Source organism: Lithobates pipiens, unplaced genomic scaffold (assembly GCF_037356315.1).
Source record: "Lithobates pipiens isolate NorthernLeopardFrog02 unplaced genomic scaffold, aLitPip1_a1.2 Scaffold_18, whole genome shotgun sequence".
NCBI lineage: Eukaryota > Metazoa > Chordata > Amphibia > Anura > Ranidae > Lithobates > Lithobates pipiens.
In genome coordinates, this window is record NW_027507758.1 from 482,453,098 (window position 1) to 482,467,675 (window position 14,578).

The 14,578-nt window shown below is 40.9% G+C and overlaps 1 protein-coding gene across 1 annotated transcript in view; it reads left to right on the forward strand.

Moving 5' to 3' along the window:
* Window positions 1–14,578, forward strand: part of FARP2 (FERM, ARH/RhoGEF and pleckstrin domain protein 2) — a 205,809-nt gene that overhangs the window by 121,643 nt on the left and 69,588 nt on the right. The window contains exon 14 of the mRNA XM_077488426.1: window positions 9,379–9,515. Coding sequence (XP_077344552.1) covers window positions 9,379–9,515 — 137 coding nt within the window. The remainder of the gene's footprint in view (window positions 1–9,378; window positions 9,516–14,578) is intronic.

The following is a 14,578-nucleotide window of genomic DNA, read 5'->3' on the forward strand; positions in this document are numbered from 1 at the left end:
GTTGTGTTTAGTTCTCCAAGATGTTTGGAACAACTTACCTGCCGAATTCCTTTAAAAACTGTGTGCAAGTGTACCTAGAAGAATTGATGCTGTTTTGAAGGCAAAGGGTGGTCACACCAAATAGTGATTTGATTTGGACTTCTCTTTCTCTTTCTATTTTACTACCTGTTTTTATAGCGCTGTCAATTTACACAGAACTTTACATATACATGTGCATTAGTCCCTGCCTCTGAAGGAGCTTACAATCTACTGTCCCTAATTCACATTCATACATACTAGGGCCAATTTAGGCGGGATCCAGTAAACTTACCGGCATGTCTTTGGAGTGTGGTAGGAAACCAGAGTACCCAGCAGTGGCAGCCCATCCATTAGGGGCGCCGCCCCCTTTGTCCACGGCCACCACATTCTAATTAATGCTCTATGATCCTTTTGCCGCTACCCCTTATTCATGCGTCTGGCCCCTTTCAGGACGTCGGGTGCATGAATTACAGTGGTGGTTTTTTTTGTTTTCTTTTTTTTAAGCACCTGATAGGTGCTTCAAAATAGGGTAGGCTCGGGTCGCAGAGCATTGCACCATGAGCCCACCCAGGTGTTTACAACATTTAATGAATATTTGCTGTTGCAACACTGATCCTCCTCCTTGTCAATCAGGAAGCGGGTCTAATGCCCGTCACCCAATTGGCTGAAAGGACAGATGATCCTATTGGATGCCTAGGAGGAGAAGCGCAGCAGAAGCGAGGAGGAGAAGACACGGGAGCCACTGCCTGATGTCTGCCTATGCCACAATCCCCGCCGCTGCCCGATATGCCTGCTGATGCCCCGATCTCTGTTGCTGCCCAATGTGCCTGCTGCCTAGACGGGGTAAGTGCCGATGGACCAGCAGATGACGAGGGGGTGGTTGTTTGCCACCCTCCAAACAAAAAAAGACCAGCCGCCACTGGTACCTGGAGGAAACCCACACAGGCACAGGGAGAACATGGTTGGGATTCGAACTGACAACCCTAGTGCTGCTAGGCAGAAGTGCTAACCACTTAGCTACTTTTGGGTGATACAAGTTACTCTTTCTATAATGTTGTTATAACTATAATTTCTATTTTTGTTCATTTTTCAGATTTGCTAATTGTGTCAAGTCTGTATTGTTACCCATTGATAAACGGAAATCCCTTCTACCCACATCTATTAAGATGGTTATCTCTTTTAAGTATTTAGTGAGAGTGATAAATTCTACAAATCCTAAATTGTAAACTCCATTAAATGTGAATCCATGTGTTACATTTTGGGCACAATTTTGGTGTAAACTTCCTTTGTCTATAATTGGCAGATCTAACGTCCTCCTCTGTGGCTGCCCCGTAGCAGGCAGCTTGCTATGGGGGTAGATGTGCCGGCACGCTCCCGAGCCAGCTGTGTGTGTTTACACACACAGTGCAGCTTGGCTTTGCCCCCCCCCCCACTGCCGTCGGAGGCTCTAGTGAGGCCAGGAAGAGGAGAGAAGAGCTGCATCACACAGGCAAAACGCTAAAGTGTTTAATGGGGGCACTGGAGGAAGCCGCTATTAAAAAGGTAGTGAAAAAAACCCTGCAAGACAATGGCATAATGTGCTAGTATGCATTGCATACTAACACATTATAACAATTATTTGGAATCAAGCCCTCCCAGCAGCGCCGGTCAACGCTGAGAGGGCTGACATATTCTCCTGTGCTTTCTTCTGTGATCCCAGGCTCCGGCGCTGTGAGTGGCTGGAGCCGCGATGACGTCACTTGGTTCCAGCAAGAAGCTCTGAAGGTCCAGCACGGTATGCCAGACCTTCAAAGCGCATGCACTGCTGACGCCAGTGGCTGCATGCAAGGTGAATCTCTTAAACGGTGCATGTTTAGGAAATATAAATTTTACCTACAGGTAAGCCTTATAGGCTTACCTGTAGGTAAAAATAACAGCAGGGTTTACACCCTAGAGGTGATTCAGTTCGCATTGTGCGCTATACAAGTATTTCATTCATTCATTCATTCATTCACAACCACTTTAAAGGTTTTTTTTTGTTTTGTTTTGTTTTTTTTCAAATTTTTATTCGAATTTTTCAATTTTCACCATATAAAACAACATAGAGGAAAAAAAGAAAAATAGGTTTTTAATTTCATGCAGTAAAAAAACCTTTTATAACCACTTTAAATGCACATTTTAGACCAGAAGATTAGCCCATAATCCCCAAATATATTTTCTAAAAGCAAAGACACTGGAGAATAAAATGGTGATAGTTGCAATTTGTATGTCGCATAGTATTACTGCACCTTTGTATCAAAAACAAATATTCAGTAAAACATGCACAAATTTATTTTAGGGCACACAGACAAAATATATTTGGTAAAAAGATGAGGTTGTGTCAAGTAAATAGACACCCAACAAGTAGTCTTAAAATTGTGCATGCCCGTGAAACCGCAACAAACTTACTCTGCTACTGACAAAGTAAGTTTACATTACAATTTACACCTAATAGCAGTGACACTTTTAAAAGCCTTTACAGGTCATAAATTTAGAGTTAGTCATGAACAATGGTCTGATAATTATTGCTTTTACTGTGTGTCTGGCGATATGTAATGCGGAGCCCATTCGTGGTTTTGAATGTAGCCACACGCAACACATGTTTATCTTGCATTTTTTTTTTTTTTACTTTTTGGCTTTGTTGGTTTCCCTTTTTTTAAGGCTTTTTTTTTTCTCTTCACCTGGTGATGCGGCTAGTAACACACATTCTGTCTTAGGGTGTCGCCACTCTGGATGGAGAAATGGCAGAGACCCCTTTGGACAGCAGCAGCAACGTCAGTCTGGGGAAAGGGTAGTATTTGATGCACTGACAGATCTAGCTAACATTTTTTAAGAAGTTACAGATTTTTTTCTTTTCCCTTTTTGGGATGAAGATTTTACATAAATGGATAAAAGCTGATCATTGTAAGTACCCCTGTGTTTAATTGTTTATCTCAACCTTTTTAACTGCCCTTTTTGCTGTAAAGCTTGGTCTGTTAATGGAAGTTGAACAGTAACAGACTTACTGGCTGGATCACCTTGTGAAAATAAAGCAAAAACATCTATAAAAAAGGAAAGAAATGCAGCCACCACATCTATGAATTGGTAAGCTGCAATATAATAGTTTTGTTTTTAGGTTTAATACTGCTTTAAAGTGAAAGGAAAGCCAAGAACCTGCATACTCCCCTTGCAATCATTCATGTAAACAAAATTCATCTTTGTGCTTCATACTTGATATGATTGTAGTCGTATTAGTGCAATTGTCAGAGAAAATTTGAGCACTGTCCGTGATACTTTATTTGCACTAACATATAATTTTTCAGGACAAGCTTTCGGGGTGTGTCCCCCCTTCTTCAAGGTCCAAGCAGTACTGATTTACACATTTTTAAGCAGAATGCAATAAAGATAGCAACAGAGTTAGTCTTATCTCACTAACTCTGCTGCTATCTTTATTGCCATTGATTTGTATGTGTTTGTTTTTTTTTTGTTTTTTGTTTTTTTCTTTTACTCTCTCCTTTCCCTCAGAGATGTGTTTTTTTATTTTTTTTTTTTTTTTTTTTTTTTTTTTATTCTGCTTAAATAGTAAATCAGTACTGCTTGGACCTTGAAGAAGGGGACACGCCCCTAAAGCTTGTCCTGAAAAATTGTATGTTGGCGCAAATAAAAAAAAATTATCTTTGTGCTTCAAAATTCCAAAACCAGTTTTTTACCTTTTTTTTTTTTTTTTTTTTTTTTTTTGTTTGTGCCATTCAATGCCTGTCGCGTGACTACGTTCCTCCCTTCTTTCAATTCTAAGCCATTAGGTGGCTGGCAGGCATGTCTGGACATTGATAGTGGTGTTATTTTCCAAAGCTGCATTATAGGCTTCCCCTTGGAGCTCTCTTATGAATAAGGATGTGTGTGTCCTCATTCATGAAAAGAATGTGACCTCTTGGATTGGGCAGGGGGGGGTTGTGCCATGATGGACTGTGCTTGACTATGCTGAGCATCGCAGGGTGGGACTTTTTGAATGAACACCGACCACAGTACTAGGAAGTGTCTGTGAGCAGCCACATTTGGCTGCACAGAGCAACCATTGTCTGTGAGAGATAGAAGGGTTGATGCATGTCTGGATTGGACAGTGTTTGTGTTTTGTTTTTTTCCAGCTATTTAGCAATCCAATTAGTGCTTAATATAAGTTTTGTTTTTGTCAGAGACAAAGGGAAAACTTTTAATTTTGACTAGAATTACACTTTAACTTTCTTGCTATCAGGGCAGTTTATTGTCCAATAGATGTTTAGAGCTTCTTATTCCCTTTATAGAGCAATTGTTCAGGATCGCTCTAATTATATCGGATGTGGACAGACCCCTGCAGATTTCATACATTTTATTGTCTAAGTTAAGATCTTGGAAAGATGTTCAATATATCAGTGCTGTTTTTAAAACAAATGTTGTATATAATCCATATACATGCATTTTAGGGCACCTACAGTTTCCAAAAAAACAGGTTAACAAGGTTAAGGATTAGCAGAACACTGTCTCTTGTTAGATTGCACAAAAAGTGGATTTCACCACATCCATTGACAGTAGGGGAATGAACATCGGCAGTGAATCTAAATGAGAAACTGCAGCGTTTGACTGGTCTTTAAGTCTTTTTTAAAAATTCAAAAAGATTTGGGTGGAATGGCTTCTGGTACCTGATCTGGTACCAGATTTTTGAGAATATGAAAGATGTTCTGGAGGTGCTATTGTGGCTTTACTCAACTGTGTCAATGGATCTGGAAGTAGAAAACATGGGCAACCAACTAAAGAAGATCACTCTTCATTCCTATATGAAGAAAGGTGATGCCAAGGATTGTAACAAGTAAAATGATTAAGCACACTACGAATGCATCTGAGGGACCTCTCCTGCAGGTGCAGAGCTAAAGCCATCTTATATTACCTGATTTCGTTTTGGTCACAGTGAGTCGGTGTCCTGTGTGCGATTGGTTGCCATTTTCCTGAAGCATATTGTAGCCTAAAAAGCTATTTTATATGATCTGCACCAGTTTATTATTTGCCATGTTGGCTGATATCAGTGATAGGAGCGTCAGAGCAGTACTTTTTTTTGTTTGTCCACAACTACAGAACGATTGCAATAATTCCACATGCCAGCAAGTATTACTGAAAATAATACAACAAAAGATACATTCATACATTGAGCAAGAACTACCCGAAATTCAGGCTGGTTTCAGAGAAGGGCGAGGAACAAGAGACAATATTGCCAATGTTAGATGGATATTAGAAAAGAGCAAAGAATATCAAACGACTGTATACTTTTTTTTTCATTGAGTACAGCAAAGTGTTTGTGTGGATCATAATAAATTATGGAGGACTCTGTTTCAAATGGGAATACCTAAACACATAGCTCATTTGATAAAGAGCCTCTACAAAAATCCAGAAGCTGCAGTGAGAACAGAAAACACTGGTTTCCAATAACTGGTGCCAGGCAAGAATTCATCTTGTCAGTTTACCTGCTCAAACTATATTGTGAGGCCATCTTCAGAAATGCAAATTTGGAAGAAGAGGCTGCTGTATCATAAACCATGCATTATGAAAATGGCACAACGCTTGTCACCAAAAGCAATGAAAATATGCTATATTTACTAAGAAAAGTCAAAGCTGAAAGTCAAACATTGGATAAGAACTCAATATAAACAAGACAAAAATCTTGAAACACAGAAAATGACGATGATGATTTTGAGCTTGATAATGATGGAGCAAAAGTTGTAAAGCATTTTAATCTCCCGTACTCTTTTATAAACAAGGAAGCAACCAGTCGTGACGGAATACTCCACCGGATAGCACTTGGTAGCTACACAATGAAGACTCTTGACAAAGTATTCAAAGGTAAAGAAATTACACTCAAAACCAAGATCGGACATGTCCAAGCACTCGTTATCTCACTTGTTAAGTACGCTGTGAAAGCTGGACACAACGGAAACCGGACAGGAGGAGAATCAACTTTAGTGGTGTTGGAGAAGGATTTTATGTGAGTTCTATGGGCTGTCCATGGCAAACAGATTGATTTTGGAGGAGATCAAACAGGCTATGTCAGTAGAAGCCCAAATGGTGACGTTACAACTCCTATTTTGGTCATACTGTCAGAAGAGACATTACTTGAGAAGGAAATCATGTTTGAGAAGATCAAAGGAACCAGGAGATGAGGTAGACTGGCTACAAGATGGTTGGACACATTGACTACAGCTGTGGGGATGACACTGATGGACTAGCAGAGAATTTAGTTTTTTAGATCTCTCAAATCATCAGTTCTCTAGGACTCTGACACGAGTTGATGGCACTTAACTAAAGATGCTAAAAGCTTAAAAATTTTGAAATATTTTGTAAGGGGGAATTTTTATTTCTTTTATTTTTACAACCAGAGGAATAGGGGATAGATTACATAACATTTTACATTTGTAAGGTGAAGTTTGGTTTGGTATTTGTTTTTGCATTTTTTGGGATGCTGTTTTGTTTATATTGAGTTTATGAATGGTATATGCATTTATTGGAAATATGTTTTCTATATATAACATATGGATTTAAAAAAATAACGGAGACCGGCTTGCAAATAGTGTTATTACTGTGCATTCCTGTTTAAAAGCCTTTTTCTATGTTTGTTTTTGGATTATTATATGTACATGGGGGCAGCTGTGTATTGTTTACTATATATATGCTGGCTCTGCTGCCTGCTTTGCAGTGCTTTACTGTAAGTCAATTCATTGAAATCAATACACTCCCTGTGTGGCTATTTTCTCTCAACAAGTGATTACAAGAAAGGCAGAGTAACTGGACTAATCCATATAAGCTGTTTCTAGTGGTAAATTTTACAAGTCTCTCACATGATTTTTATAAAAAATATGGACGTGTAAAAAAGGCAATAGTCACTTCAAAGTAGATGTAAACCCAAAGTGCACAGCATTTAGTTTAAGCACCGTGTATCAAACAATTGCCATGTGAGGTTTTTTTTTTTTTTCCTTTCACAAACTACACCTTTTTCGCTTAGTGCTGCTGATCTTCTGTAGCCTCTTTTCAACCACTTTCTGTTTACATGCACAAACTTCAGCACTGACTGCATGGCAATTCTTACAGCAAGCCTTCTGATAGTAACATCAGTAGGTCATGCTTGCATTGTGTGTGTTAGCATAGTCACTAACCGTATCCACTGGACGAATGTGACAGGGTCACAACACAGGAGAGCATTTGGAAGACAGAGTTTTGTCAACCAGTAACAGAAAGTGCCTGCAAGCTGCTGAACACATTTGAGTGTGGTTTCCATATCTCCAGAATGAAGAATGTCATCAGTCAGGCTCTCTTTCGGCTTAAAATAAGTAAGGAAAGCTCTCGTGCAAATTGGGAAGTAGATTTATATCTCCATCTCTCAAAGAGCTGTGTTTTCCTTCTTTAAAAGAAGTACAGGCTTGTAAAAAAAAACAAATGAGGCTGAGCCAGCTGCTGGTCCAGAAATCTAGTTGGATTTTGACTGTAAAGTCAGGATCTTTCCAGAGCCTGGCTCAGCTAAGTGACGTCAGCTGACAGCGGACTTTAGCCTGCTGTCAGCTGAAAATGGGTCATTACATGTAGTTTAGGAGATGCACGAAAGCCATGCAGGAAGAATAAAAGCCAAGGAGAGAGGCACTACTAATTAGTTCCCTTTATATAAGTAGATTCTTTGTGTTTGTTATATTGTCCACCCTTCAAGTTAAAACATTCTGCAAATCCCTCAATATATTTCAAACAGGTCCACGCCTATATGATTTTATATGGGCACACAGGAGATCTCGGATTCATTGTCTGCTTCTGACCCTGCCTAAGCAGTTCAGCAGGTTGGCCGTCCTGGATTTGCAAGAATATTATCAACCAACTCACCTAGGGAGACTTGTGCTGCCATGGAGACATTTAACTATATTTGCCTCTTCTGCTCAAATATACCCACTAATTGGCACGTCTCATATATGTTCCCATTTATTAACATCGACTTCTCTGGCCCCCAGGAATTCATCTTTGTTTCCAATTTTGGGGAACCTTCGATTTAGACGGGTCTTCTGGATGGCTCCTTTAGGTCCCTTCTGCAATCGGGCAGTTTCCAAGCTTCTCACTTTCTTGGTGGCAGGCTCTTGGCCTTCTATGCAGACTCTTATGAACTCATCAGATCCTTATAAGCTGGACTTTTAGAGAGCTCTTCAAATACACCGCTTTTTCAGCTCAGTTACCCCTCCGAATAGGTTTCAATGTACATTAACCATCTTAGAGAGATACTGTTCATACAAGAGTGTGCTTCCTCATGTGCTTTCCAAACTGTACACACTATTGGTCCTACCTCCCAGAGGATTTCTGCTTACTATACCTTGCAAAATGGAAGGCGGACCTGCGGAGGTCCTTTACGGAATATCCTCATTTTGCTCAAGAATCTAAGAAAATAAGATTTTAGCGTGATGGTACAGAACTTCAATCTTGCATATACTTTTTCCTGGCCACTTTGGAAAGATGCTGGCGGTGCCAGGTAGAGCGGGGCATGCTCATACATTTTTTGATCATGTCAGCATTTTTCCATTTTACATGTAGCCAATATACCAGCAAAAATCTAAAAATGTCATGTGTCATCTTTTAAATGCTGCCAAGTCCTGTATCTCTTTGAGGTGGAGAGATCCGCAACCTCCGTCCCTTGGTCTTTGGCTGCATAAGGTGGAGGAACTGAACCAAATGGAAGATCTTGTGTTAGCGCAACAACACAAACGTGAGGTTTACTCCGAGACTTGGACTCTATGGTACATGTTCATATATCCTGAGGGGAAGTCTCTTTTCACAGTGAGTCCCAGTCCTAAGTTGGTGGTTGGCATAGTTCCCTAGTGGCTCCCATTCCTCCATTCTACACCCCCCCTCTTTTTTTTTTTTTTTTTTTTTTTTTTTTGGCCTGCCCTCATTTTCTGTTTCTCCTCTTTCCCCCTTTTCCTCCTCCCGTGTGTTCACTACTCTTTCTATTCTTTCTCTTCCTAGGCTATACCCTAAGTGGTTTAGCCGTGGAGATGAGTAAAATGTTCAGAAGTTTATCACATCATCAGTTAGATTTTGGAGGTCATCCTCGTCTGTTACTCCTTGACCCCCAATTCCTGTGGCGATCTAAGTTTACCAAAGATATTCTATATGTCATTTGTTATACTTTGTAACTGTCATGAGGGTTCATTGTGTGATTTATATTTTGCCATTACTGTTTTTTACCATATTGTAATGTTCTACGTTGTTGGAACATGCTGCTTCATAAAATAAAAAATGTAAAAAAGAGAAATCCTGCAGAACGTAATAATGTTTTGCTTATGGTTTAAAATGTCTTCTGTCTCTGTGTAGATTGTCAGTTGTGTCCAGTTACTTTGAGGTTGCCTTCCTCCCAATCCCAGCCTGGCAGTTCCCCATTGTTGAGTCCCTCATTAAGTGACACTGGAAGTGCCAGGACATATGATGCTGAAGAATCATCTGAGATCAAGGTAGGGACAGTTTGTGCTAATCGCAGCAAAAACCTATTTCTAGCCAGCCTGGCCCAACATCTGTTTTATTTATTTTTTACGTTCAACTTAAAGAGGAAATGATGTCATTATTAAACATTTGTACTTCGTATGCGGTTATAATTTCTTTCTCGTACTTCACGGGACACAGAGACTCAGTAATTACTGATGGGTTATAGGGTATCACTAGGTGATTGGACACTGGCACACCCTAGACAGGAAGTTCAATCCCCCATATAACCCCTCCCCCTGCTGGAGGTACTTCAGGTTTTTTCGCCAGTGTCTTAGGTGTTGGTCAACTTAAAGATCAGTGCTATAAGAGAACTGATTCAGTTAGTCAGGGCAAAGAAGGGTCCTTCTATTCGTCTTTCTATGAGGTTGTTGAGGAAGATGGTGGCTTCATTCGAAGCAAGAATAAACAAAAAACACTGCGCTATCCTAACATGAAGGAGCAGCAAACACACTAAATTGGATAAATTCAGTTCAGCTCGTAAGTGTACAGAAAGTGTTGCGCTAAAGAAAAATGTGAGAAATGTGTTGAATAATGACTAAATAACACACTCATTTGTATATAAAAATAACCAACATCCAAAACAAAATGAGATATATACAAAAATATATATATAAAAATGCAAGAAAAAGATGTGAAGAAGTCCTTTGTTAAAAGGTCATAATAGTTGTGCTCGCCCTTGGTGCAGACAAAAGAATATTGAAATGTTCATTTCATCCGTGATATATTTGATCCAGAGAAGAACACCCTGGTGCAGACACCACACGCAAAAGAAGGATGTAAGCTTACCGACTCCCAATGACCCCTATAATCATACGATCCAGGGGTCGGAAACGCTTTCCAATTGTATCGATAGAAGATCATCCAATCAGGAAAGATGGGCTTTAGATATTGATGCTAACTGCTCTCTCGTTAAAGCTGGATTGGACACGGAAGCAATACTCCCAGAAAGATCGCACCCTCGTTCATGGGATCATAGTGGACAAGAAGAAATGGGGCCACATAGCATAATTCCGTATAGTAAATACATTTAATGAAGTAAAATCACACTTACATTGGAGAAGTGAGAAAAGCGCTTTTACAGATAATAAGCAGCAGTAGAGTCCTCCTGAAGCGTTTCGTCTCATTTAGACATCGTCTGGCTTCATTCGAAGCAGTTCCCTACGCTGTTTCATTCAAGGCTGCTGCAAAAAAGTATCCTATCAGCCTGGAACAAGAAGGTTCAGGTGTTAGATTTTCCAATGCATCTGTCCCCTACAACTCGTTGGAGCCTCAGCTGGTTGATACCCGAAAATCTGCGGAAAGGAAAATCCTTTTTACCAGTTACCTGGACAGTGGTAACAGATGCCAGTCTTTCGGGTTGGGGGGCAGTCCTGGAACAGTCGACTGTCCAAGGGAGATGGTCCAAGACCGAGAGGGCCTTACCCATCAACATTCTGGAGATCCGTGCGGTGTATCTAGCCCTAAAAGCCTGGACACTCAGGTTGCAGGGTTGCTCTGTCAGGATCCAGTCCGACAATGCCACAGTAGTGGCTTATATCAATCACCAAGGGGGCACCAAGAGTCGTGCAGCTCAGAGAGAAGTAAATCAGATCTTAATCTTGGCAGAAAGACATGTCATGCATATTGGCAGTCTTCATTCCGAGGGGTAGAGAACTGGCAGGCGGACTACTTGAGCCACCAGCAGTTAGTCTCAGGGTAATGGTATCTTCACCCGACGTCTTCTTGGCCATATGCCAGAGATGTGGGTTCCGGATGTAGATCTCTTTGCGTCCAGGTTGAACAACAAGATCGACCAACTTTGTGTCAAGAACGAGGGATCCTCTTGCATGCGGGACAGATGCGTTGGTAACTCAGTGGCATCAGTTCTCTCTGATTTATGCATTACTTCCTATTCTGCTACTGCCAAGACTTCTTTGCAGGATCAGGCAGGAAAATAAGTCGGTGCTTCTGGTGGCCCCAGTATGGCCCAGAAGAGCTTGGTATGCAGAAATAGTGAAGATGGCGGTAGGCTCTCCTTGGACCCTACCGTGCCGTCCAGACCTGCTATCCCAGGGACCAGTATTCCATCCTACCTTACAAATGTTAAATTTTACGATTTGGCTATTGAAACCCACATTCTGAAGAATCGTGGGCTTTCGGGCCCTGTGATATCTACCTTGATTAATGCAAGAAAGCCAGCTTCCAGAATGATTTATCACAGAGTCTGGAAAGCATATGTCTCCTGGTGTGAAACCAGGGGTTGCCACCCCAGAAAATATGTCATAAGCAGAATCCTCGAATTTCTGCAAAATGGGTTAGAGATGAAACTGGCCTTGAGTACCATCAAGGGCAAAGTCTCGGCCTTATTGGTTCTGTTTCAACATCCACTTGCTTCGCATTCTTTGGTCCGAAGCTTTATACAAGGGGTAAGGCACCTTAATCCTCCAGTTAGGGCGCCTCTGAACCCCTGGGATTTTAATTTGGTTCTTTCAGCTTTACAGAAGCAGCCCTTTGAACCGATGCATCAAATTCCCTTAGTTCTGCTGACAAGGACATTAATTTTTCTGTTGGCCATTTCTTCTGCCAGATGAGTATCAGAATTAGCGGCCCTCTCTTGTAAAGAACTGTATCTGATAATGCACAAGGATAGAGTGGTATTACGCCCTCATCCTAGTTTTCTACCGAAGGTGGTCTCAGGTTTTCATCTAAACCAAGATATTGTTCTGCCTTCCTTTTTTCCAAATCCCTGCTCTATGGAAGAGAAGTCACTACATTCTTTGGCTGTAGTGAGAGCTGTCAAAGCCTATCTGGAAGCGACTGCTCAGGTTCACAAAACTGATGTTTTGTTCGTATTGCCAGAGGGTCCTAAGAGAGGACAGGCAGCGTTGACATCTACCATTGCTAAATGGATTTGACAAGTAATTGTTCAAGCTTATGGTTTGAAGCAAAAGATTCCGCCTTTTCAAATCAAGGCGCACTCCACTAGGCTTATTAGTTCTTCGTGGGCAGTGCATTACCAGGCCTCCATGGCTCAAATCTGCAAGGCCGCAACCTGGTTATCAGTTCATACATTCACCAAATTTTATCAGGTGGATGTGAGAAGGCATGAGGATATCGCCTTTGGGTGTAGTGTGCTGCAGGCAGCGATACAGGGTCCTCAGGTCTGATTACACCCTAATGTTGTGTGGTTCCCCCTCCCCTCAGGTAGCGTTGCTCTGGGACATCCCATCAGTAATTACTGAGTCTGTGTCCCGTGATGTACGAGAAAGAAAATAGGATTTCTATAACCGTTTACCTGTAAAATCCTTTTCTTTTGAGGTACATCACGGGACACAGAGGTCCCTACCCTTCTCTAATACACTTGGATTGCTTTGCTACAAAACTGAGGTACCTCCAGTAGGGGGAGGGGTTATATGGGGGATTGAACTTCCTGTCTAGGGTGTGCCAGTGTCCAATTGCCTAGTGATACCCTATAATCCATCAGTAATTACTGAGTCTCTGTGTCCCATGATGAAAAAAAAAACCCTCAAAAAAAGGATTTTACAGGTAAGCTGTTATTAACGCGGCCCAAAAATAGGATTTTTTATAACTACTTGAGTTTTATTGGCTAGTAGACACTGAAATCCTTGGGCTTTTGGCACACTGAGTATTTTATAGTGGTTGCTGGCAGAAATTGTTATTTTATTGTATTCATATAATAATACTCTGAAGAGGCTTGCTCTCTAAAACACCCTGTAGGCATGACACAACAAAATTTGTAGTCGGCCTCTTTTGATAGAGATGGAGCTCGGCTGATGGCACTTAAGGGTTCTGCCGGGTTTGTAATGACGTTGCCCATTCTGATGCAATGGATTAACCAATGGCTTCGATTTACTGGGCATTTGCATGCATAAAAGGAATTAAATAAAGAGCAATACTTGCATTATGAGCCAGAGCAAAGCCATGAACTACTGACTAAAATTTCAAGTGAAATTAAAAGTGAGCCTCTAAATCTGACATCTTATATTAGGCTATATATTCTTAAAGCTGTGTAATATGTACAGTGTAGATGCTATAGCAATATCTTAAGACCACCTCCCAGTCATCTTTTGATAAGAAAGGGATAAAAATAAGAATTGTATTGATCAAAGGAAATTGTTTTGACTTTCAGCAGAACTCCTTTTTCCCTATCATTCGTTTAGGGACACAGCTTGATGATTTATGCAACCTAGGGGTTATGCTGCCTCCTAAACTAAAGGCCAACCCCCTTAATGTTTTAACCCTTCTTGTCTCAGACCTGCTCAGTTTTGCTTAGTGTCCTCAGGAGAAGGGGCGAGTTTTCTTCTCTAATGCTGCTCTTTTGGAAGATTTTTCTGCTATGAACATCTGCTGGTGCTTTTAGGCTGAAATTCCCAAAGTTTCCCCAATCCGCCTAAGAGTGCAATTTATTAGATACTGTATATTCGTGTTCTCTTTGCAACAGCCCAGAATTCTTGCAAGTTTCTCCAGTTATCCAAAAAGCATAGTTTTTCCAGTTGATTAAAGCAGACCTTCAGAAATTTTGCTTCAACTTTTGATCTATTAAATCTTCTTGTTAAACTTGATGTTTTAACTTTGGATAGTAAAACATTTTTTCTGCCAGTAAATACCTTTATACAGCCCAATTCCTGTTTCTTGCAAAAAGAAACAAATGCATCTGCGCTCGAAAGATTGCCGCAGGGTAAATTGAGGAAGAGGGAAATCCTTGCACCACTGCATCGGACAGAGGGCGCACCAGCCTTGTGTATTACCTTTTGCAACACTGAAATTAAAAATAAAATAATGGACTCACAAATTAGTTATAAAATCAGATAATGCAAAGTCCATCATTTGCCTCATTCAGCATGATCTGCTGGCCAGTAAACTTGGGTGGGATGAAAAAGGTCAAAGTAAACTGACACATTTCGAGGGTGGCCCACTTTCTCAGAGCTCTGAGGAAGAGGGGGGCCACCATCAAAATGGGTCAGCTTACTTTGGACTTTTTCATCCCACCCATGTTTACTGGCCAGCAGATCCTGCTGGATGAGGCCAACGA